This window comes from Crinia signifera, chromosome 7 (assembly GCF_055691185.1).
Source record: "Crinia signifera chromosome 7, ASM5569118v1, whole genome shotgun sequence".
In the NCBI taxonomy this organism is placed as follows: Eukaryota; Metazoa; Chordata; class Amphibia; order Anura; family Myobatrachidae; genus Crinia; species Crinia signifera.
This window is the reverse complement of record NC_139223.1, coordinates 61,272,677-61,299,513: the sequence shown is the minus strand read 5'-3', so window position 1 is coordinate 61,299,513 and position 26,837 is coordinate 61,272,677. Positions and strand designations below refer to the sequence as shown.

The 26,837-nt window shown below is 44.2% G+C and overlaps 1 protein-coding gene across 2 annotated transcripts in view; it reads left to right on the top strand.

Moving 5' to 3' along the window:
* CYTH3 (cytohesin 3) overlaps positions 1-26,837 on the top strand; it is a 124,318-nt gene that overhangs the window by 37,684 nt on the left and 59,797 nt on the right. Inside the window, exons 1-3 of one of the 2 annotated variants that reach the window (XM_083153209.1) lie at positions 16,428-16,510; positions 16,980-17,062; positions 20,962-21,026. In XM_083153209.1, coding sequence (XP_083009335.1) covers positions 20,989-21,026 — 38 coding nt within the window. In that variant the 5' untranslated portion in view covers positions 16,428-16,510; positions 16,980-17,062; positions 20,962-20,988. Of the gene's footprint in view, positions 1-16,427; positions 16,511-16,979; positions 17,063-20,961; positions 21,027-26,837 lie in introns of those variants that run through there. The other variant, XM_083153208.1, reaches the window with a different exon arrangement.

The window sequence follows — 26,837 nt, the reverse complement described above, 5'->3', positions numbered from 1 at the left end:
GAGGGAGGTCCCAGGATGGGTGGTTGGACGGCCAGCAGGTCCGACCAGCTGGTTGGGTCCGATGCACACGGCACCGCGCATCGTACCCGACGGCATGTCAGGGAGAGACGATTTGGTCCAATTTAACAGGCCGATTGGTTGCAATCGGCCGAAATCTGACCAAATCGCCTCAGTGTATGGGCACCTTAAGTCTTTTATTTATTTTTTTTTAAAGATCCTGCCACAGTTATTTACAATAAATCCATTTTATACCAAAACACCCAGGCCCCCAGCCCAGGTCACTGGACATGGGTTTCAAGCCATGTCAAAGCAGCTTGAAACCCTTTCAACACTCCAATCTATACCTGGGTAAATTCATTGGTTTGCCTTTGGAGGTGCTTAGAGATTTCGGTACTCTTTACCTAGAAGGGCGCCCATCGCGACCATCGAATGCACTAAAAATCGGGTGCGACGCGATGCCCGCGATTTCCCATAGGGACCAATAATAAAAATGAGATTGTACCCGATTTTAGTGTTCAATGCCTCAATGCCCGCGATTTTTACATAGGAAACAATGTTAAATGGGCCACAGAGCCCTAATAGTCACCGTGAACTCTGAAATGGCCCCCACAATTGTTAACGCCACCCCACGATCAACGTGAACCCGAAGCGTGGCGAGCGCAGCGGTACGCGTCCTCCGACCTTTTCATGCCCTACTATCCACGTCGGCGTGGAGTTGAGAATAGAATAGTGTGGCAAGCGCAGCGAGCCACCGAGGCCCGAAGCGTGGCGAGCGGACGCGGATACCTTCACAGTTATACGCGTCCCCTCGCGGGCTTCGCAGGTGTCCGTGGCGAAAAGCGGACACCTGTGAAGCCCGCGAGGGGACGTGTTTACCTGTGAAGGTATCCGCGTCCCCTCGCGGGGCTCGCTGCGCTCTCCACGCTTCGGGCTCGGTGGCTCGCTGCGCTCGCCACACTATTCTATTCTCAACTCCACGCCGACGTGGATAGTAGGGCATGAAAAGGTCGGAGGACGCGTACCGCCGCCGCTCGCCACGCTTCGGGTTTACGTTGATCGTGGTGTGGCGTTAACAATTGTGGGGGCCATTTCAGAGTTCACGGTGACTATTAGGGCTCTGTGGCCCATTTAACATTGATTCCTATGGCCAAATCGCGGGCATTGAGGCATTTAACATTAAAATCGCGGTCAATCACCGTTTTTAACATTGATCCCTATGGGAAAATCGCGGTCATCGCGGGCACCCGATTTTAATGTACCCGCGATTTACCCGCGATGCCCGCGATTTTTTACCCCCGTCGCCCGCGATACCAATCGCGGGCGCCCTTCTAGGTAAAGAGTACCGAGATTTCTATTTATTTATTTATTAACCATTAGTTATATTTATATAGCACACACATATTCTGCAGCGCATTACATATTTAAACATTCAGTCCCTGCCCCAATGGAGCTTAGAATCTATATTCCCTTTCACATGTACATGTACACACATTTCCAGGTTCATTTTGTTGGGAGACAATTAATCTTCCACCATATATTTTGGATTGTGGGAGGAAACCAGAGTATGCGGAGGAAACCCACGCAAGTACGGGGAGAATATACAAACTCCCCACAGTTAGGGCCATGGCGGGAATTGAACCCATGACATCACTGCTGTTCGGCAGTAATGCTAACCATTACACCATCCATCATCATCATGACATCATCTCCAAGTGCTGGTGAACCATAGGCTTGTAATGGGACCTGTGTTGGATCATCCGGGTCACTCTCTTATGCTGCTCCGTTACCTGGGTCCTACTTGCTTGCTACCCAGACTGGATTCCTGGGTCACTGTAAAAGGGTAATCTGAACATAGTAATGGTCAACAATCTTATTTTTTCATTACAAATTTTGACATATTTATTATGGACATATAACTTGCATGTCATGCCAAATCATGTGCAGGGCTGGGCCTCAGGTTATAGAATATACTTGACTAATGTGATTTTTTTTTAAATAAGTGTAGTGATGAGATTTAGAGTGGGCCACGTTGGGCTTCCTGTGCCCACGATTATTCTTCATATAAATAATTTAGGCACATTTTAAGTGGATATAAAAACTAAAATATTATAATCACATTCACCTCATTGTAAGACAGATAATAATAGCGTACCTCTAAATTTCCATATGAATACAGGTTGAGTATCCCTTAACCAAAATGCTCGGGACCAAAAGAATTTTGGATAACTGATTATTCCGTATTTCAGAATATTTTTATATTTCAGTGATGTGTCTTGAAGAATCTTGCATTTATGTTGTTCAAACACATGAAATACAAACACATATATTTTATTTGTGCGAAAAACAAGATTTCAATACATGAAACAAAGTTTGTGTACTATCTCCGATACTGACTTTAAATGCCAGGCAATAATTTTCTTGCACATATTTAGTGCCAGTTACAGATCATGTCCCCAGTAGTGCCAGTTACAGATCATGTCCCCAGTAGTGCCAGTTACAGATCATGTCCCCAGTAGTGCCAGTTAAATTCCATGTCCCCAGTAGTGCCAGTTAAATTTCATGTCCCCAGTAGTGCCAGTTACATTTCATGTCCCCAGAAGTGCCAGTTACATTTCATGTCCCCAGTAGTGCCAGTTACATTTCATGTCACCAGTAGTGCCAGTTACAGATGTCCCCAAGTAGTGTTTTTAGCAAAGAAATAAATATAAAGTGCATTCTGGAAACTATGGTTTTTGGATTAAATTGGATAACGGATATTTGGATAGGGGATACTCAACCTGTATATGTGTAGATGAGAATTACATCATGTTTAGTAAGTTATATATTTAGAATGGCATCCAGACCCTTATAAATATATTTTATATATGCAAACTGCAGAGATTATTATATGCAGCTGAACATGTATTAAATACTCTGTAGTTGCCAGTGTCTACATCGCCGTACTGTGCAGGATTACGGAAGTCTTATACCCCTTTCACACCAAGCAATTGACCTAGCAAATTGGCAGGTTACATACAAATAGTGGTAGATGCTCAAATTAGTTCAGTAATATCACTCAGGTGCATGCAAGGGAGGGGTTAATACTGGTTAAGTAAAACAAGACATTTTTCCCTCCAGCACACTGAGTGGTATTAGTAACCAATCTTGCACACTACATGATGATAGAATTCCGAGATATTGGTTACATATATCTGCGCAGGTGTATGCTATGCCCCCAAGTCGCGTCAAGGCTTCTCTGTATATTGGGGGTCCCTAGCGCTATATCTAGGTGCAGGGTGCGGCATCCCAAAAAATTGTCATAAGCTAGGAAGCCCAGTGCAGTACACCAGTGAGATACTATAACGTTAATCAATATTAGTGATCGGAAGCCGAAGCTATGTATGGAGAGAGATAAATTAAATGAAATTAAAATAAGAGAGAGATAGTGTTAGTGAGGGAAAAGTGTTAATAGAATGTAAGGGCATGCTGCACTAAAGCCACCCAGCCCAACCAGTCCAGGGGCACCGCACCCCACACCACCGTTACCCTAAAGTGGGTCTACGATTAACAAGCAAAGAGCCACATGATAATGGCTCCTTACTTGGTATATCTGAACTAAGAGCTACCTACCTTGGAGCAACCCCAGACTACTCCGTGTGGCATATCAGGACCCATGGCAGGTTAACTTGGGTCATGCATTGGTGTGAAAGGATCGACCCAGGTTAATGTCATAGATCCATGCCCCAGCTCATGTCCAGAGTTATTCCAAGTCCGAGCGTTAATACTCTGCGTCCTTGGTTACTGGACCCGACCAGTTGTGTTTTAAGCATTAAACTGCCTTCTTTTTTTATTGTTTTGTTGGCAAAACCGCTCAGAAATAGTTTTTTATTTTTTTTATATTTAGGAAAGTTTAAAAACTATTTTTAGATATATATTTAAATATTTTATAAATATATATATATATATATATATATATATATATATATATATATATATATATATATATATAACCACCTAATTGCATAAGATCCCCTGAAATGTTTTCTTTAACCCCTTCCTGACAGAGCCAGTTTTTGCCTTCCTGACAGAGCCCTTTTTTTCAAATCTGACATGTATCACTTAAGTGGGGATAACTTTTTTTTGCTTTTACTTATCCCAGTGATTTTGAGATTGTTTTTTCGTGACACATTGTACTTCAAATTAGTGGTAAATTTTGGTCGATACAGTCTGTGTTTTTTTGTGAAAAATACCAAAATGTCGTAAAAAAATGGAAAATTTAGCAATTTGCAAAATGTTAAATTTTCTGCTTGTGAGACAAATAATCATACCACTCAAAATAGTTAATAACTAACATAGACCATATGTCTACTTTATGTTTCCATCATTATTTCAACTTCCTTTTAATTTTTTTGGACACTAGGAGGCTTACAATATGAATAGCAAATTCTCAAATTTTCAAGAAAATTTCAAACACTGATTTTTTTTTTAGGGACCAGTTCAGTTCTGATGTGACTTTGAGGGACTTGTATGTGAGACACCCCCATAAATGATGCCATTTCAAAAACTGCACCCCTCAAAGTATTCAAAACAGCATTTTGGAAGTTTGTTAACCCTTTAGGTGTTTCACAGGAATTAAAACAAAGTGTAGGTGAAATTTCAAAATTTAATTTTTTTTTGCAGATTTGCTATTTTAATACATTTTTCTAAGGAACACAGTAGATTTTACTAGAGAAATGTGACTAAAAATTGATTCCCCCAATTCTTTTGTTTTCATAAATATCCTATATGTGGCCCTAGTGTGCACGTTGACCAAACCACAGGCTTCATAATAGAAGGAGCACCTACTTGATTTTGGAGCCTCCTTTTTATGAGATTATTTTTTAGGCACCATGTAGGTTTCTAGGCACTATAAGATGCTAAAATTTAGGAACCCCCCCACAAGTGACCCCATTTTGCAAACTACACCCCTCAGGGAATTCATCTAGGGGTATAGTGTACATTTCAAACCCCCAGGGGTTTCACCAATTGTGGTACAACTGGGCAGTGAAAATGAAAAATTAAATTTTTTACACAAAAATGCAGTTCTGGCTCAAAATTTTTCATTTTCACAAGGAATGAAGGAGACAAAGCACCCCAAAATCTGTGCCCCAATTTCTCCCGAGTACGGCAATGCCTCACATGTGACCAAAAAATACCATTTGGGTGCATGGCAGGACTCAGAAGGGAAGGAGTGATTTTTGGATTTTGCAGCTCAGATTCTGGTGGAATGTTGGTGGGTGCTATGTCGCATTAACAAGACCCCCCAAGCACCAATACAGTGGAACCCCCCCACAAGTGACCCCATTTTGCAAACTACACCCCTCAGGGAATTCATCTAGGGGTATAGTGTACATTTCAAACCCCCAGGGGTTTCACCAATTTTGATACAACTGGGCTGTGCAAATGAAAAATTACATTTTTTACACAAAAATGGAGTTCTGGCTCAAAATTTTTCATTTTCACAAGGAATGAAGGAGAAAAAGCACCCCAAAATCTGTGCCCCAATTTCTCCCGAGTACGGCAATGTCTCACATGTGACCAAAAAATACCATTTGGGTGCATGGCAGGACTCAGAAGGGAAGGAGTGATTTTTGGATTTTGCAGCTCAGATTCTGGTGGAATGTTGGTGGGTGCTATGTCGCATTAGCAAGACCCCCCAAGCACCAATACAGTGGAAACCCCCCACAAGTGACCCCATTTTGCAAACTACACCCCTCAGGGAATTCATCTAGGGGTATAGTGTACATTTCAAACCCCCAGAGGTTTCACCAATGTTGATACAACTGGGCTGTGCAAATGAAAAATTACATTTTTTTACACAAAAATGCAGTTCTGGCTCAAAATTTTTCATTTTCACAAGGAATGAAGGAGAAAAAGCACCCCAAAATCTGTGCCCCATTTTCTCCCGAGTACGGCAATGTCTCACATGTGACCAAAAAATACCATTTGGGTGCATGGCAGGACTCAGAAGGGAAGGAGTGATTTTTGGATTTTGCAGCTCAGATTCTGGTGGAATGTTGGTGGGTGCTATGTCGCATTAGCAAGACCCCCCAAGCACCAATACAGTGGAACCCCCCCACAAGTGACCCCATTTTGCAAACTACACCCCTCAGGGAATTCATCTAGGGGTATAGTGTACATTTCAAACCCCCAGGGGTTTCACCAATTTTGATACAACTGGGCAGTGAAAATGAAAAATTACATTTTTTACACAAAAATGCAGTTCTGGCTCAAAATTTTTCATTTTCACAAGGAATGAAGGAGAAAAAGCACCCCAAAATCTGTGCCCCAATTTCTCCCGAGTACGGCAATGTCTCACATGTGACCAAAAAATACCATTTGGGTGCATGGCAGGACTCAGAAGGGAAGGAGTGATTTTTGGATTTTGCAGCTCAGATTCTGGTGGAATGTTGGTGGGTGCTATGTCGCATTAGCAAGACCCCCAAAGCACCAATACAGTGGAAGCCCCCCACAAGTGACCCCATTTTGCAAACTACACCCCTCAGGGAATTCATCTAGGGGTATAGTGTACATTTCAAACCCCCAGGGGTTTCACCAATTTTGATACAACTGGGCTGTGCAAATGAAAAATTACATTTTTTACACAAAAATGCAGTTCTGGCTCAAAATTTTTAATTTTCACAAGGAATGAAGGAGAAAAAGCACCCCAAAATCTGTGCCCCAATTTCTCCCGAGTACGGCAATGTCTCACATGTGACCAAAAAATACCATTTGGGTGCATGGCAGGACTCAGAAGGGAAGGAGTGATTTTTGGATTTTGCAGCTCAGATTCTGGTGGAATGTTGGTGGGTGCTATGTCGCATTAGCAAGACCCCCAAAGCACCAATACAGTGGAAGCCCCCCACAAGTGACCCCATTTTGCAAACTACACCCCTCAGGGAATTCATCTAGGGGTATAGTGTACATTTCAAACCCCCAGGGGTTTCACCAATTTTGATACAACTGGGCTGTGCAAATGAAAAATTACATTTTTTACACAAAAATGGAGTTCTGGCTCAAAATTTTTCATTTTCACAAGGAATGAAGGAGAAAAAGCACCCCAAAATCTGTGCCCCAATTTCTCCCGAGTACGGCAATGTCTCACATGTGACCAAAAAATACCATTTGGGTGCATGGCAGGACTCAGAAGGGAAGGAGTGATTTTTGGATTTTGCAGCTCAGATTCTGGTGGAATGTTGGTGGGTGCTATGTCGCATTAGCAAGACCCCCCAAGCACCAATACAGTGGAAACCCCCCACAAGTGACCCCATTTTGCAAACTACACCCCTCAGGGAATTCATCTAGGGGTATAGTGTACATTTCAAACCCCCAGAGGTTTCACCAATGTTGATACAACTGGGCTGTGCAAATGAAAAATTACATTTTTTTACACAAAAATGCAGTTCTGGCTCAAAATTTTTCATTTTCACAAGGAATGAAGGAGAAAAAGCACCCCAAAATCTGTGCCCCATTTTCTCCCGAGTACGGCAATGTCTCACATGTGACCAAAAAATACCATTTGGGTGCATGGCAGGACTCAGAAGGGAAGGAGTGATTTTTGGATTTTGCAGCTCAGATTCTGGTGGAATGTTGGTGGGTGCTATGTCGCATTAGCAAGACCCCCCAAGCACCAATACAGTGGAACCCCCCCACAAGTGACCCCATTTTGCAAACTACACCCCTCAGGGAATTCATCTAGGGGTATAGTGTACATTTCAAACCCCCAGGGGTTTCACCAATTTTGATACAACTTGGCAGTGAAAATGAAAAATTACAATTTTTTACACAAAAATGCAGTTCTGGCTCAAAATTTTTCATTTTCCGAAGGTATGAAGGAGAAAAAGCACCCCAAAATCTGTGCCCCAATTTCTCCCGAGTATGGCAATGCCTCATATGTGACCAAAAAATACCAGTTGGGTGCATGGCAGGACTCAGAAGGGAAGGAGTGATTTTTGGATTTTGCAGCTCAGATTCTGGTGGAATGAATGGTGGGTGCTATGTGGCATTAGCAAGACCCCCGAAGCACGGTGAAATGATGAACCTAATAATCCATAGATGTGTGGTATATTTTAAAACACTCCTTTATACATAGGCCGGGTTTGTCGGGGCAAGTTTCACAGTGGAAAATAGTTTCCTTTCTTATTCCCTTTTTATAGCAAACTTTGCACCTTTTTTGTGTCCTGCCCTTTCTTGCAGTGGAGGGGATTTCGTTAGGAAAATGCTGCCCTGGTACAATACGGGGGCCAGTACTAGAAGTACTGGGGCCCTCTGCCTGCTGGTTCCCAAATATTAGGCCCTTTATGACTTCCTCTTGAAAGTGCATAAATGTCCCCCTCTGGCTGGTAGAACGGAATAGCACGTAAGCGTTATACAGTGCCATCTGGATGATATACACGGCCAGCTTCTTGTACCAGATTTTTGTTTTCCGCAGGGCACTGTACGGCTTCAGTACCTGATCTGAAAGATCCACTCCGCCCATGTACCTATTGTAATCCAGGATACAATTAGGTTTTGAGGTGTGGGTACTGGTACCTCGTACAGGGACGGAGGTGGTACTGTCTCCATGAATTGTTGTCAGTATAAGGACATCCCTCTTGTCCTTATATTTGACCAACAACATATTTTCGGTGCATATTCCCCTGCTTTCACCCCTTTTCATTACTTGGGCAATGTGCGTTTTTGGGAGGCCTCTTTGGTTCTTACGCACAGTACCGCAAGCTGCTGTACCTCTTGAACCAAGGGCCTTAAACAGGGGGATGCTAGTTTAAAAGTTATCCACATAGAGGTGATAACCTTTATCCAGGAAGGGGTGCACTAAATCCCAGACAATTTTTCCACTAACACCTACGAGGGAGGGGGGGCATTCTGGCGGTTCAATTCTTGAATCCTTCCCTTCATATACCCTAAACCTGTGGGTGTACCCTGAGGTGCTTTCACACAGCTTATACATTTTTATGCCATACCTTGCCCTCTTACTGGGAAGGTACTGGCGGAATTTAACCCTTCCTTTAAAATGTATAAGGGACTCGTCGATACAAATAAATTTTTCAGGGATGTACATCTCTTCAAATTTGGCACTGAAATGATCAATGACCGGCCTGACTTTGAATAGCCGGTCAAAGGTGGGATCATCTCTGGGTGGGCACTGTGCATTATCATTGTAATGCAAAAATTTAAGGATCATCTCAAAACGAGCCCGAGTCATGGCCATACGGTAAAATGGGGTGCTGTACAGAATATCTGTACTCCAATATTGCCTAATTTCTGGCTTTTTTACTATGCCCATATGAAACACCAGACCCCAAAACGTCATCATCTCTACTGCATCTACAGGGGTCCACCTAGCAAATGATGACGTGGGGTTTTGAGCAATGAACTGCTGGGCATATAAATTAGTTTGGTCCACCATTAAATTTATAAAATCATCAGAGAAAAATAATTTGAAAAAGTCAATTTCTCTGAGACCTGTGGAATCAAATTGGATTCCTGGCATGGCCAAAAACTCAGGAACCTGGGGCTCAAAATTGTCTGGTGGTGGGGTCCATACGAGATCAATTATTGGGGGGGGGGGTCTCAGCTGCTCTACGGGGGCGTCTTTGAGGGGGTCCCTCATCACCAGAGGAGGAAGAGGAGCTTAAGACGAAGCCTTTAAATTCCCCGCTTGCCTCACTGGCTGTGTCAGAGTCAGAGGCAAGCATGGCATATGCCTCCTCCGCTGAATACATTCTTCTGGATGACTGGGATGACATTTGGGATGCCATTTTTATTTTTGTGTTTCTGGTAGTGAAATGTTTCAACACGTGTATAGTGTAGGGGGGAGTACAAACTTTATTTCAACCCAGGGGGGTATGTAGTGTGTAGTGTGTATGTAGTGCAGAAAAAAAAAATACTTTATACAGGAATTTGATCCCAATAAAAAAAAAAAAATTGAAGGGGTTAAAAAAAAAAAAAAATTGAAGGGGTTAAAAAAAAAAAAAAAAAAGGTCCTGCGCCAAAAATTGAGCACAGATGTTGGTCAGTAACGTCCGTCACTGAACAGCGCTCAAAGGCAACAGGAATTTGATCAAAAAAAAAAAAAAATAGATCAACCCTGTGCCGAAAAAGCTGATCAGTGATGTACGTCACTAATCAGCGCACAGTGGCCACAGGACACCCACAAAATCACAGTGTGTGTAAAAAAAAAAAAAAAAAAAAGACCCCACAGCACCCTCAAAAAAAAAAAAAAAGGTGATCACTGATGCGACACTGATTACCAGTGAGGGGCAGCAGGTGCACAACCTTTGGTGCAACTGACAGTGCAACTGGCAGCAACTGACAGGTATATATAAAAAAAAAACCCTCTGCACCCCCAAAAAGTTGCTGATCACCTCAGATATAGTGATCAGCACAAAAGGCGGGGGCAGCAGACACAAAATATAGCACTCTCTATCACTCTCTGTCACTATCTCTCTCTATCTCTCTCTATCTCTCTCTATCTATCACTCTATGACACTGCAGCAGCAGCACTGACAGTAATATATATAAAAAATAACCCCTGCACCCCCAAAAAGTTGCTGGGGGTGCACAAAAGGGGGACAGCAGACACAAAATATAGCACTCTCTGTCACTATCTCTCTCTATCTCTCTCTATCTCTCACTATCTATCACTCTATGACACTGCAGCAGCAGCACTGACAGGTATTTATATAAAAATAAAACCCTGCGCCCCCAAAAAGTTGCTGATCAGTTAATTTATACTGATCAGCACAAAAGGGGGGGCAGCAGTCAGTTATATAAAAAATATATAGCACAATCTGTCTCTATCTCTCTCTATCTCTCTCTATCTCTCTCTATCTCTCTCTATCTCTCTATCTATAACTTTATCACACTGCAGCAGCACAAAATATAGCACTCTCTGTCACTAGCCCTCTCTATCTCTCTCTATCTCTCTCTATCTCTCTCTCTCTATCTCTCTATCTATACTCAATGACACTGCAGCAGCACAACACAGCACAGGAAGTCACAGCAAGAAGCAAGAAGTAGCAAGATCCAGGCAGTGATCAGGTAAGTATTTTGTAAGGTTCAGGTCAGTATACTGCGGCAGCTAGGCACGGTGACCGCACTGCACGCAATTCCAGACCGGAATGGCGTCTGCAGTGCAGTCACCGTTAGTTTAAACCCCCCTCCATGGCTGTGATTGGTTCGTCGGTCCGACGAACCAATCACGGCCTTTGGGGGCGGGCGGGGTGAGGTGGGGTGACACCAGTGTCACCCTTACACCCCGCGGTGATTGGTGCTGTACTTTACAGCACCAATCACCTCCGATCCCTGTGTCACCGGCAAACGTTATTCGCCGGTGACACAGAAAACGCTGTAATTGGCTGTTCACACTGAACAGCCAATCACAGCGATCGCCGACGGGGGGGGCGGCATCGCAGCCCCCCCTGGGCATGCAGGGACATGTCTGCTGTCAGGGACAGCAGACATCGTCCCTCTGTCACTGCGTCTCTAGACGCAGTGACAGTTTGAAGCCATGACGTATATATACGTCATGTGTCGGGAAGTACATCCCGGCCATGACGTATATATACGTCAAATGTCGGGAAAGGGTTAATATTAGTATAATGTAGTAATGATAATTAGTATGACCCTTACCCCTATACTGTACTTCCCCGGACATTTCTTTTCTAAGGGGCAGCATAACCCCCCTAGTCCTGATGGCACACCCATTATCAGGCTCTCCCCAGTACAGCCCAGACCCTCAACTTTTTGCAGAGAGAGCTCAGCAGAGCATTGGGATCAGTCCTCCCTGCTGCCGCTGATATCTGTATGTGCCGAGATCAGCATACAGTAGGTGTGCTGGGGAGGTGAACGATATTCCGGGGCAGTGTACCGAGCGTTTCTCAGGTTCATAGGTGATTCTCTCAGGCTCATCTTGTAAGCCGATTCAGTGGAAAGCAGTAAAGGCCACCAAAATAAATAAATACACCTTCAGTCTGCTCCTTTCTGATGCTAGAGACATTCAGACACTACTTCCTGAGCAGATAAGATAAATATTCCTGACCTCGGAGGCAAACCAAAATGCATTATTGGTCCATAGCCCTTGTCAATTGTATTTGATTATGTTGGCCTCATTGCTGTTTTTTTGCTTCTTTTTATCCAATAAACGCTCATTGCTGCATTTCCAGTCCTGGCCAATGTGTAGGAAAGCTGTAATAGGGACTGGGTGGGTATGATTGCACTACCTCTAGGAGCTTCTCTCATTGGCAGTAGTGTGCTCATATGTATCATATTAGGAACGTATGTGCTATCGGCTGGACCATGGCAAATCCCCCTGTATTATAGGCAACCGGACCTCCCTTCCCTACTCCCACTACATGAAAGCCTGTTCATGGAGTTCTATATTGGCCACTACAGAGCGCGCTGTGATGGTCAGGTATATTTCAGCACTGCTCCAGTTAGTGGATTCTAATTTCTTAGCTATTAGTTCCTCTCTGGTGTGCAGCCATCGCCCGCCATACGTATGCAGCTTGTCCACTTGAGGTATCCCAGCAATACCACAGGTTCCTTAATGGGTTCCCTGAGAAGAATCCAATCTTATCCCACCAAGCACCCCCAGCCTAAGTAGATAAATGTCAAGTCATATGTGTTTCTGCTCTGATTCTGATCCAGTGTGTGGTCCTGTGCGCATCGGACCAGAGCTGGAGAGTACAAGGGCTGCAATATAAATTGATCAGGTTCCACAGCCCTTAATGGACACACATACGATACATTGAATGCAGTCCTTTTGCATACAATAATGTGTTGTATGCTATTATGCTGCCTGGGAAGCTGCCGGGTGGTTCAAGGGGGATCATATACGACTCCTCCCCTTGGAGAAGTCTTGTATTGGGCCTTAGGCATTGCATCCTCAACTAAACCAAACCTAGTTCTCTGCTACATTTGGTTCTGCATTGGGAGATGTGGCAAAGGTCTCCTGTAAGTACTTAGGCGAGTGTCGTGAGCGCTTTCCAGTCATATAAATGCAGCAATTTGAAACTCCTGTAATAACAGACTGCAGTTACGGGAAAACTGTTCAGCTTGTGTCTGCAAAACTAAGTGTTTGCACAGGAGAAGCATTTACAGAGACACCACCCACGTGACAGGGAATTTGAGCTGTAATGGGAGCTGCAGAACGCCACTGTCTTCTGCGCTGGTATCTGCAGCATTGGAAGATGCCTGTGCAACTAGCTTTAATTGCTAGGGTGTAGCATTCAAGTTTTTTGGCATTAATTATGACCAATCAATGACAATCTAGCTCCATCAAATTGAAGATAATTGTGCTCTTAATTTAAACCCGGTTTTGTCAGCACATAGATCGTTTCCAAGATGTAAAACTTCAAGGAAATATTTGTATTATTCAAGGAAATAGTATTATTATTATTATTATTATTATTATTATTCATAATATTATTATAATAATTATGATATATCACCTAAAATGAGGCACTGGGTTCATGGAATTCTGAATGATTCTATTGCAACTACAGACTGGTAGAACATACAAACTGCAGACCATTAGGAACTGAGGGGCAGATGTATTAAGTTTCGTTATGGGGGAGAAGGGGTATCAGCACACTTTATGTTCTCATACATATTGTGTATCTAAATGTACACTGGAAGGCATAAGGCACCTTCAGCCTATAGTAGCACCCCTCCCCACCTGTCCCTGGTGATTTTTAAGGAGGGATTCCAGCATTTTCAGACTGTGCATTCAATAAGACACCATTACATACCTCCCAACTTTTGAAGTTGGGAGGTCGGGAAGTTCGCACGGCTTTGCCGCGCGTACTCCCGAAAAGGGGGTGTGGCCTCGTGGGGTGACGCGGACTCCGGCCACATCCCCGTTTTCGCCGCTCGTCGGTGCTGAATAGACGCTGTGCGTATGCGCACAGCGTCTATTCTTGGCAAGCTGGTGGGGATCCCAACTGTCCCCCCCACCGTGGGACAATGGCGGCCCCGGGCGGAACGCGGGAACGTCCCCGAATATCGGGACGTTCCCGCGGTAAGCGGGAGAGTTGGGAGGAATGCCATTAATGTAAAGCTGTGTACACACTGGGGAGATATATTGCTCAGTGTCTCCTTTTCATCAGCGACCAGAGATGGTCGCTGATGAACAGGAGACTCTGCCAGTGACTCTGCTGGAGACTCTGCTGATGAACAAGAGACTCTGCAAGGTCCTGCGACCAGCGACCATCAGGGGCTGCACACGGGAGCGCCACAAGTGTTACCTAGTGCTGTACAAAGTAACAGTACAGGGAGACAAATAAATTACAAAAACAGAGTACAGGTAAAATGAATGCCACAATTCAATACACATGACCGCTTAAATGTAAAGGTGCCCACAGACGCATCAATTGTACTGTGCTATGCGTTTTTGACTGTACAATGGTTCTATACAATTTTTCTTCCAGCTTGCTATGCAATGTGCACTTGGATGCATACGATGCGATGCGATTAACCCATGTTTGTAATGTTAATTTACAGATGTAGTCTAAAAAGTACGTGCAGCACGTACTTTTTTAGACATACAATATCGGGCTCCCGGGAATGTGCATCGCGTCGCACAAGCCCATAAACACCACCCGATAATAGTACATACAGTAAGATGTGTTTTGTACTTAAAAAGTACAAAACGCATTCAATAATTGATGCGTCTGTGGGCACCTTTAGTAGTGAGGACTTGACCAATGTGATACTAAAGGCTGGTGGCCAAAGATGGAGATGAGTATGTGGACGAAGATGGTCACTGAGTGTTTGAGTATGGGAGAGCTGTGAGTGAAATGTGAAGAGAAGAGGGCCCTGCTCTGAAGAGCTTACAATCTAGTATGAAGGGGAAACAGATTACATGAGGTGCAAGCAGGTGGGAGGTGAATTGATAGCAGGATGTAAGCAGGCAGAGATGGTCAAGGCCTGTGGCAGGGGTCAGGACTAAGTTATTCAGCGGAAGGGTACGCTTTGATGAATAGATGAGTTTTCAGTGCCCGTTTGAAGCTTTGCAAAGTCGGGGAACAATTCTACACAAGTAGAAGTTTATCTAAAACTCAATCACACACTAGACAATTCGGTTTGCGTGTCGTATCATTAACGATATTGTCAGAACTCCCAGGTGAACGATAAAGCACATACACATTAAACAACACATAAACCTACACATAATCTGTTTTTTGAGCCTACATGTGCCGACAGGTGGTATTTCATGCCCTACCATCCACTAGGGCGTGGCGTGAGAATAAAATGGTGTGCCGAGCGCAGCGAGGCACCATGCCCGAAGCATAGCGAGGCACCATGCCCGAAGCATAGCGAGCGAATCGAGTGATGCGAGGGGCTGCGGTTGACTTCCAACTGTGTCCATGTTGGCTGTGTTGACATTCGGGTAAAAAAAAATGAAAAAACCCATGTCGACCTCGCGACCTGTCGACCTAACTCATGTCTATCTAACGCATTTGTCGACCTTGTCCCTTGTCAACCTAGACACAAGTCAACCTTCATCCATGTCGACCTAAAACCCTGTCGACCCAGTGGTGTCGACCTAATGACTGTCGACCTAAGTGGGGTCGATAATATGATCCACACCCGAGCCAGATGTATCAAGCTTCATGATAAAGTGGATAGTAATAAACAGCCAGCCAATCACCTCCTACTTGTATTTTTTTAAACCCAGCCTAACATGATGGTAAGCAGCTGATGTTTTATACTTTCCCCCCGATTCTGGAGGTTCAGGCCTAGAAATCATGTGAAAAAAGGCCAAATCGGATGTGTTTGATATCCGATCTGATGCGCAATTCTATGAAAATCGGAGAGTCGGACCTGGTTCACATCCAACATCCGAGTCGGCACCCCTCCCCACAGCGGGGAACGTGATTGCATACGATTTATCTCGGTTAGTTCAATTACCTAGCTCCCCACAGGTGATGGAAATCATACCTTACCAGGGAAGTCCAGGAACAGAGCATTTTCTCCCTGAAGGAGAGGGTCAGGTAGGCAACTATGCCATAACACTGGCTTTTGAATAAGCTGGTCACACTGGTTTTTATTTTTATTTTTTTTATCCCTTTGTAGTAACAGTATCAAAGTGAAAGGGCTTAAACTTTGGGCGTTTGCATGCTGTACTTAGTGTTGTACATTTATATATAGCATCTTGCTTTTTCTTTTCTTGTCATTAATTCCATTATGCTAACAAATGAGCTTTCGTCTTACATTTGCATCTCCCGTAATTCAATAGCGTGTAGGAGAGAACACTGTGTGGTGGTGGAAGCACTGATTGCTTTGCATCAGAGGATTAGTCTGTAGTGGTTTACAGTCTCTGCATTAGAGCAGCTTCATGGGGTGGGCCTGTGTGCAGACAATCAGCTGATTACTGGCTCCAACAGCACATCAAAGGCCTACCACTGGTTACAACAGCCATCTCCATCCCCAGCGCCCATGTAATCGTTTAACCTCCTGTGGGTGCTGAGCTCTTCCTTGTATGCAGGTGAAGTCTTCAGTCAGCAAATGACATACCTGAGGCACATTCATTCTGCTGCATTACAGGGAGCCAATCCTGTTTCACATGGGTTCCATTCTGTCTGTGTGATTCTGAAAGATACATAACATAAATGTCCATTTCTGTGCTGTTTTACATCACATCTGTGGCTGCTGTCTTATGTCATCATGACCAGGCAATGAAACTGCTATATTGAATTAGTCCGTAGTCATGGGGACGGAAGCTTTGCATGTGGAACATGTCAGTGTAGCATTGAATGAAAATGAACGGGCGGATTTTAATTCTGAAAGTAGTGTAACATATGTAGCATTATGTTTGCCAGCGGGTGTCATTGCGGTTTGGAAATGTTTTGTCACTTTCATATTAATAGAACCGTCTGGTTAGGAAGTGGTCCGGTTTATTTTTAGTGTTATTGTTTGTTCTGAATGTAGTTACCATTTTTTATTTTTTCTTGCAGTGCCAGAAGACCTTTCATCAGAGGAGAGGGAGGAACTGTTGAATATAAGACGCAGAAAAAAAGAGCTTATAGATGACATTGAGGTAATTATGAACGCTGGGATTCTGCTTTTATCTAAACAGACTACAGGATGTGGCTATCCCCAGTCGTCACTGCGTCATCATATATAGATTGGTCTTTTCATGTAAAGCCAGATGTAATGTAAATGTCTAATCAAAAACATTTATTTGTTTGGCGCTTGAAGTGCCTGAGACGCTAATTGTGTGTGGGGTATGGGTCATTGGGTCGGTCACTGAAGGTCAACATGTGTCGACATGGCTAAGGTTGACATGGATGAAAGGTCGACAATTGATAGGTCGACAGTCAAAAGGTCGTCGTTGTCGTGTTTTTTTTTTTTTAGTCAAGAATGTTGACATAGTAGACATGGACCCCTTAGAAGTGTACCGTGTCCCCACGCATGGATCGCTGCGCTCGCCATACTTCGGGAATGGTAACTCTCAGACTGTTCTATTCTCCCTCCATGCCCTAGTGCAGGACAGGCCAACCTGTGGCTCTCCAGATGTTGTCAAACTACAAATCCCAGCATGCCTTGCCACAGTTTTAACACTCCCTTACAGCAAAACTGTGGAAAGGCATGATGGGATTTGTAGTTTGTCAACATCTGGAGAGCCACATGTTGGCCAGGCCTGCCCTAGTGGATGGAAGGGCATGAAATACCTATCAGCACACGTCGGCTCAAAAAAAAGATGAAATTCCCATGGTGACCTTTTGACTGTCAACCTAGCCATTGTTAACCTGATGCTTGTGGCAACCTTCCATTCATGTCGACCTATTTCAGGTGTCCACCTATGCCATGTGGACCTTCAGTGGTCTACCCAATGCATGTTGACCTAATGACGTATACCTTTTAGTAGCCACTAGGTTATTTGGCACAACTTGTGTGGGTGGAGCTTTTTGTGTCAGTCACACACATCGTATAGTTAGAATCATTTATCAAATAACTCAGCCAGGTGAGTATAGTGCTACGGCCAGGTGAGTACTGTGCTACGGCCAGGTGAGTATAGTGCTACGGCCAGGTGAGTATAGTGCTACGGCCAGGTGAGTATAGTGCTACGGCCAGGTGAGTATAGTGCTACGGCCAGGTGAGTATAGTGCTACGGCCAGGTGAGTATTGTGCTACGGCCAGGTGAGTATTGTGCTACGGCCAGGTGAGTATAGTGCTACGGCCAGGTGAGTATAGTGCTACGGCCAGGTGAGTATAGTGCTACGGCCAGGTGAGTATTGTGATACGGCCAGGTGAGTATAGTGCTACGGCCAGGTGAGTATTGTGATACGGCCAGGTGAGTATTGTGCTACGGCCAGGTGAGTATAGTGCTACGGCCAGGTGAGTATAGTGCTACGGCCAGGTGAGTATAGTGATACGGCCGGGTGAGTATTGTGATACGGCCAGGTGAGTATTGTGCTACGGCCAGGAGTATAGTGCTACGGCCAGGTGAGTATAGTGCTACGGCCAGGTGAGTATAGTGCTACGGCCAGGTGAGTATAGTGCTACGGCCAGGTGAGTATAGTGCTACGGCCAGGTGAGTATAGTGCTACGGCCAGGTGAGTATTGTGCTACGGCCAGGTGAGTATAGTGCTACGGCCAGGTGAGTATAGTGCTACGGCCAGGTGAGTATTGTGCTACGGCCAGGAGTATAGTGCTACGGCCAGGTGAGCTTGTGATGTAAGCGACTGACCCGTTCACATCTCTTGTGCCAAAGCAAGCCACTCCCCCAGCCGTCATGGCGCGCGTCATGCTTACTCACTCGTGTTACAGGGTCCCAGCTGTAGAGATAAACGCTTTTTGGTTCTCATAGCACAGGAGATTGTTGGGATGTTTGTCTGATAAGATATGTGGGATCTGTTGTATGCAGTGAGGGGATAGGTGGGAGCACTCTTAAGTGTGACACAAGTGGGTGTGTAGTCTGCTGTGAGAAAGCATCCAGCAGCAGGAGACAAAATATGTCATGTCTCTGTCCAGATTGCTTTTTGACTATGTTGCTGGAGACTTCTTAAAATTGAGCAACTCCTCTGGGTAGACATTAATCATCTGAAATCTGAAGACTAGTTCCTGTCCGTGGCATTTTACCAATGGGAAATGATTGGACGCAGCTGGTTGTACTTTGAAGAGCATTATCCAGTAGGACATGTGAACCGGATAGTAGCGTTATGGGAGGTTGTGTCTCGTTCTGTGCTCTCTCGTGTGGGGACATTAATACATATACAGTTAAATGCACATGCACTGACCTAACACTTACAAGAGTATCAGTTGAAAACATGTAATTCTACTACATCCCAGCTGTCAGAAGATGATCAGTGAAGGTTTATTGCACAGGAACACACAAGCGTCATCTCCATCTTGATGTTTAATGCACCTGTTATTGTGAGACAATGCAAAGCATGACTGTTATAAGCCCCGCGTGCAAGTCCAGAACAACACTAGTCGGTACTTGTTCCCTAGCATGGCGCCCGTCGGGGTTGATCGCATGCCTTCAGTTAAGGTACTTAAGGCATGCGATCGACGCGATGGACGCAATTTTCTGTCAATTACCAGCTTTAATTGCCGGTAAAGAGAAAATCACGTTGATCGCATCCATCGCGTGCCGTTATAATGGCACGCGATGCGACCGCCGCGATCAACGCGATTTTCCCATAGAGAACAATGTTAAATGAGTTTTAAAGTTAAATTCGCGTTGATCGCGTCGCTCGCATGCCATTATAATGGCATGCGACGCGATTAATGCGATTTTACATTGGGAACAATGGGAAATGAGTCAATATGGCCAATTTCTCATTGTATATGCCCCCTCATGGGTATTAAGTATGCTTAATGCCCCCCCATTGTTAATGCCACCCCACTATTGGGTTTTGGGGCTTTTTACATTGAAATCAATGTAAAATTGGGTCTTAGGGACCATTTTACATTGATTCCAATGCAAAGATCGCATCGCATGCGTTTTGGTTGGCATGCGATGAGATCGACGCAATTTTTGCGGCCGCGATCAATACAATCAAAATCGCGGGCGCCGTGCTAGGAAACAAGTACCCACTAGTTTATATAGCTGCTTTTTTGGGGCTTAATTTCATGGAAATAGACACACAAAATATTGATCTGGAGAGAACTTCAAGTGATCTTTCCGACTGGGAGGAAATAGGGTTGCATAGACCAAGGAATTGCTGAGCATTGTATTTAGTTGAATATGCAAATTAGTTTCAGGGCACACAACATCGAATGCATCCACAACTATGCAGGCTGCAAATGCACCCTTTTGGGGCACACACATATCCGTCCGTGCTCTATAACCTAAATGTGTAATCTGCAAGCTAGACCCAGACTTTTTGACATGGAGGGTTACAGGAGGTATCCTCTATATACTGTAAAACCATGCACACACTGGGCGAATCACCCCATGTGTACACTGCGGGCGATAGTGATGCGCATCCCCACGGCGTCGTTGATGCCCAGCCAAATAGAATGTGCAGGCAAGTGAATTTTGACTTGTGTTTGGTGGGTGCTGGTGGTCACTCGCATAGGTGTGTGCTGTGCGTGTCATTTCCAGGATGAGGGTTTTGGTGTATTCTGTACCAGAAGTCTGTTTGCCTGTGTGGTTCATGCACACATTACAAAGCTGACGCTTGTCTTCCCACCAATGCTTCTTTCATTCTTCCTACACTCTGTGTTTAACTTTGTGATGTGACTTTTACGCAGAAACTTACTTAGGTCTTGCTTTTGAAGTGTTTTATGTTCTTTCTTCAGATAAAATGGTTTATATAGAATGTTAATAGGGGCATAATTGACCTGTGATGTTAAAGCTTCGCTAATCCCCAGAAAAGCCTCATGTGCAATGCTGGTTGAAGCTTCAATAACTCCCACGTGTAAATTGGATCACTTTCATTTGGTATTAACCGCACGTAACCCTTGTGTCTTCTTTCCTTTATACAGAGGTTGAAGTTTGAAATCGCAGAGGTGATGACTGAAATCGACAATCTTACATCTGTAGAAGAAAGGTAGGCTTTCTCCATCATCCGTAACCCCTCATGTGTTATCTCACTCCGCTGCTCTGCCAACAGGAAAAGCACCTCCTGCAATGGGGCTGAGCTGACAACTTAGGGCCTTCCATAGCCCAGGGCACCATTCATACCTGCTTGCTGGGCTGCGAGTGTTTGAATGCTGCCCCCCTCCCCCCTGCCCCACGGCTGCGAATGAGCTCATTCACCATCCAATAATTCTCCTAGAGCAGTGGTTCCCAAACTGTGTGCCGTGGCTCCCTGGGGTGCCTCAGGACACTTGCAGGGGTGCCCTGGGTTGGTGGTCCAGGACCAACAAAAAATATTAATGGTGCATTATTTATTAGAAAAAACAGTGCGGGTGGCTGCCAATCATAAAATGTGTACAAACAGAAGCAAACCCTGCCATTTACCACATAACTGACATGAAGAATTGCATATAAACACAATCTAATAAAATAAATTTTGGCCTAGGGGTGCCGTGAAACAATTCTGATACTCTAGGGGTGCCTTGATTAAAAAAAGATTGGGAACCCCTGTCCTAGAGTAAGTCTAGACTAACTCAGTGCTGTGAAGGCCTTGGGGAGAAAGAGGCCGCTGCTAATATCAGCGAATGCCCCCCAAATGTCCAGCACCTGTCAATCACTTTGCATACAGCCAGCGAAGGTTAGCAAATTCACAGCTGTCCAAATGGGTCTGGATCAGGTCACAAGTCACATATAGATGAGAAGTCTATATGGACAGTTACATGTTGGGGAGTATAAGAGACCAGCTCACACAGACTGGAAGAATAGTCCTACTTTCACAGGTCACCGGCAGAGATTGACAGCTGTCCATCTTGTTTACATTAGAGATTGACAGCTGAAAAGCAGGAGATCATTAAAGGTCATTAAAGGGTGGTAGGATCTGACTGATCCCGACTAGCCCAAGGCTAGTACATTGCGTACAGCAGTCTGATTCTATTGTCCTGCATTAGCCCAGTGGTCAGTACACGTTCAAGACCAGGTTTTCCTTCTTTTACTATGTTTCAGTAAAGGCGGAAAACCTGGCTTTAACAGATCGTTTATTTTGGCAATCTTTTGGAGGAAGCTACAGAGAGAGAGAGAGAGACGTGCAGTTCTCTCATGACTCATGTTTGGGGGATGATTTGTTTAGAACAACCTGCATATTCTTTACATCTCACACTTGCTCAAGCTCTCCCTTTTTCTCATCACTACATGGTGGGATGAATACCAAGCTAGTACACTGGGCCTGCATCTGTTTGGATGCAGTGCAAATGGATGCACAGATGACAGATCACTTTGTACTGCACAAGCGTGGCAGTTGATTAGCAATGGAGGACGCAGTCGGGATTTTCTTTGCAAAGCGAGAGGAGGGTACAGTAGTGACTGTTTGTTGGAGGTAACGGGAAGTGCTTTAAAACTGCAGATGGTTTCAGGGGCGCTTCTGCAACTGCAAATTCATACGCAACTGTAAAGGCTGCGGCAACTTGCTTGTGACGGAAATTCCAAGCGACCATAGGGTAGGTCAGATGATCCATGATATGACCGATGGTGCTTCGTTGCACCTGTGCACGAGGTGTCGCTGCACAGATCATTGTCGTACTATCTTTAGCATAGTTTTGCAGATCTGTTATGTACGAAATTTCAGCAGTGAATGCTTCCGCCTCTATATCAGGCCTATTTACCCTACCTCTAATGTACTTTTGACTAGTAATTATGGTTGATTAGTTATTTCATCCCTTTCGGTAGAGAAATGACATCACTAAAATGTGTGGATTGAAGCGTATATACGCATCAAGTGCAGTCATTAGATTTGTAGAACAGAAGATCCAGCTGCCGTGCAATACTCAGGGTATGTTCTAGGTAACATCTTCTATAACATTTAATGGATCTTATATATTTAGGTTTTTACGTATATTATCATAATCATCATAATAGTAATTATGGTCATTATTGTTATGATTTTTTAAATGTTTATGGGGCAGATTTATTAAGCTTGGAGAAGAGATAAACTGTAGATAAAGCGGAGAAAAGGTAAAAGGAGATAAAGCACCAGCCAATCAGCTGTGTTTGAAAAAGACAGTTGGGAGTTGATTGGCTGGTGCTTTATCTCCTTTTACCTTTTCTCCGCTTTATCTCCAGTTTATCTCTTCTCCAAGCCTAATAAATCTGCCCCTTAATGAGTTATATTTATATTATTCTAGATCAATGCATAGTATCACTATTAACACTGATTCACTCAAACACAAAGAGGAGGGAATGGGAGGGGTAGAGAGGAAGAGTAGAGCCACTCACTGTCTAATAATAATTCACTTGACTTAGGTGTGTGTGTGTGTGTGAGGGGGGGGGGCTTGTGGTTGTAGGAAGTAATCAGCACTAATACCCCTTTCACATAGCACCCAGTATTTGGACACGCTTCCGTCCCGGTAGAGACCTGACATTTGTGAGGTGAAGCTCCCCTCAATGACCAGGCAATAATCTGAGTCGCTGGCGTCACACTGGGAAGGGGGGGGGGGTTGGGCGGGAGGCAGCGCATAGAGTTGATGCTACCTCCTCCCTATAGTGTAAACATGACTCGGGGTGCTTGACCCGGGTTACCAGTTTACACTGCTCATCAACCTGGGTCTGCATACCTCCCAACTGTCACGATTACAGCGGGACAGTCCCGATTTTCGGGTCATGTCCTGCTGTCCCACCCGCGGCAGGCATTGTCCCGCTGCGGGGGTGGCAGTTGGGAGACCCCTCAATCTAATAGAATAGACGCTGTGCGCATGCGCACAGCGTCTATTCTCGTATGAAAATGAGGTTGCGGCTAATTAGCATAAACATACTCATTTGCATACGCCCCGCCCCCTTTTCGGGCGCTCTATTTCCCCAACACAGAAGTTGGGAGGTATGGGTCTGACCCATGTAAAGCTCTTCTTTTAACCCTGGTCCGATAGCTGGACCCAGGTTTTTTTTCAAATGGTGCTTTAACACAGCACAGGGTTATTTGTGCGGTGTGAAAGGGGTATTAGTGAACCAGAATTAATTGGCTGAATCATAGTTGCTGATGGTGGGGGTGGGAAGACAGGCACAACGGTGATGGTATTTGGAGTAGACCATGAGGGAAAAAGGCCCTACCTGTGTGGGCTTACAGTTTAAAGCCCTGTACAAAATATGATATTGGCTAATGGGCAATTTTGACTAAGTGATTTTGGCTGGATGCACTGGAGATTTTAACTGAGCAATTTTGTGTAACTAATGATGGTCTATGTCTGGTCTAGTCACAATTGCCTTGCCTGCACAGTCAGAACTTACAGAACTTGTGTAGTACAGATTTGCATCTTCTCTGCTTGTCAAAGATCTTACTGATTTTTAATTTGACTAATTTTGGCCAACCTTGTTCCATTTCTAAATTGTCCTGCCAGCTCTACATGTGACAGGCTACAAACCATTTGCAATCAGTATTTGAAATGCTGCAAGTACCAAGAAATATAAGCACTGAAAAGTATCTATCTATCTATCTATCAATCAGATATCTCCCATTAATTAAATATTATTTTGTATTTTTTGATGAAACAAAGTGGCATACAGCAAGACTTTGTAACACATTACGGTTGTATGAGGTAACAAAAAATTTGCTGTGGTTCTGATTGGGATCTAGAGGAAGTTGAAGAAAAAATATGTAACTCTTTGCACGTTAAATCTACCCCACCTGCAGTGTACATGGTTGTGCCCATTTTGAGAACAGATTTGCCCTGCGATCAAGTCTGAATAAGGCCCAAAGTGGCTGTCACTGCACCACCCTTATGAATTTCGCCATTGTGACTGCGAAGGTGTCAGCACCTACTCATGGTCTTAGTGATGCAGATAAATCACAGTGAATTACTGAGAATTGTCCTTTGCACTGTAACTGAGTACAAATATACGTGTGTGTGTGTGTGTGTGTGTGTGTGTGTGTCTTCTTCCAGACAAGGAAAGCAATCTCTATACAATGATCAGTGGGATGGAGGATCTCCTGTAGAGTGATTTCTTTCCAGTAGGAAGCGCTGGGAGTGTCGTCCCGAGGTCAGGCATTCAGTTCTGATTACTGGAAAGTCATCTACACATGACTGGATATTTCAGTGAAGTTGGACATTATGAAGTGCTTATGGATAGATAGAAATATATATATATATAGAGAGAGAGAGAGAGAGAGAGAGAGATGTATACTTTTCTTATTTAAATTTTTGCTACCTTAAAAATGTGCTTACGTTAGCTACTATGTTGTACTAGTGACTATAAGAATCATACACTGTGCCTTGTTCCCTTGCACTTGACATAAAAAAAAAAAATCAAGTACAGTTACCTCAGGGTTTCTCTAACCGCTCACTTTCTCCAATTGTTTACGGAAAACTTACCCTGCCTTCTAGTTGCCATTAAATCTGATCTCCTTAAGTGGTCTACCTATTTTATATCTTGGATAGGTAGATTCTAGACGTCCTTCTAGAGGGGGTGGTTTAGGTATCCCTAATTTTAGAAAATTCTGTTATGCTGTGCAGTTATCCCAGTGTGTCCAATGGTACAGTCCTGGGCCAGGAGCAGAGTCTGGGTGAACATTGAGGCAGAGAATTTGAATTTAGCTACAATGTGTTCTCTGATGTGACTCCCCAGGCATAAGCGTCCTCGTGCAAAACTTCCCCATCCAATGGTGTCTCACTCGCTGCCAATCTGGAATTTTGTTAAATGAATGTTTTAATTTTGCCCCATACCCATCACCTCCGATCCCATTATTACACAATCCAGTTTTTTCCCCTGGTTTATGTAAATCCTCCTTTACTACCTGGCTATTGGGGAATATATATTAGCGTAATGATATTACCAGTGATACCAGTTTACCTCAGTTTTCGGACACTCGAGATCCCAACCACAGATTTCTTTCGATATCTACATAATTCGGCTCTTTTATTCCAAAATACATTAGTCCTCACTGCCAGACCTGTAACATCCTTTCAATACGTTTGCTGGAAACAATCATCCACTTGGGGTCTGATATCTACTATTTTATACATTTTTTGGATGAGGACTCAGGTTCTACTTGAGATCCTCATGAGCTGGCATGGGAGCTGGACCTAGGACCACCCTATGGATACCGAGGATTGGGCCAAAATTTGGGAAAATGCAGCTTCCAGGTATGAAGATTAAGGAAATAGTACAGTGCATCCGGAAAGTATACACAGCGCTTCACTTTGGTGGAATAAATACATTTTTTTCCCAAAAACTTCTACACACAATACCCCATAATTACAATGTGAAAAAATTCACAGCCTTTGCTTAATACTTTGTTGATACACATTTGGCAGCCTTTACAGCCTCAAGTCTTTTAAAATATGGTGCCACAAGCTTGGCACACCAATCTTTGGGCAGTTTCGCCCATTCCTCTATGCAGCTCCATCAGGCTGGATTAGAAGCATCGGTGCACAGCCGTTTTCAGATCTCTCCAGAGATCAGATTCAAGTCTGGGCTCTGGCTGGGCCACTCAGGGACATTCCCAGAGTTATCCTGAAGCCACTCCATAGATATCTTGGCTGTGTGCTTAGGGTCGTTGTCCAGCTGAAAAATGAACCGTTGCCCCAATCTGAGGTCAAGAGTGCTCTGGAGCAGGTTTTCATCCAGGATGTCTCTGTACATTGCTGCATTCATCTTTTGCCTCTATCCTGACTAGTCTCCCAGTTCCAGCCACTGAAAAACATCCCCACAGCATGATGCTGTTGCCACCATGCTTCACTATAGGGATGGCATTGGCCTGGTGAGGAGTGGTGCCCTGTTTCCTCCAAACATTACACCT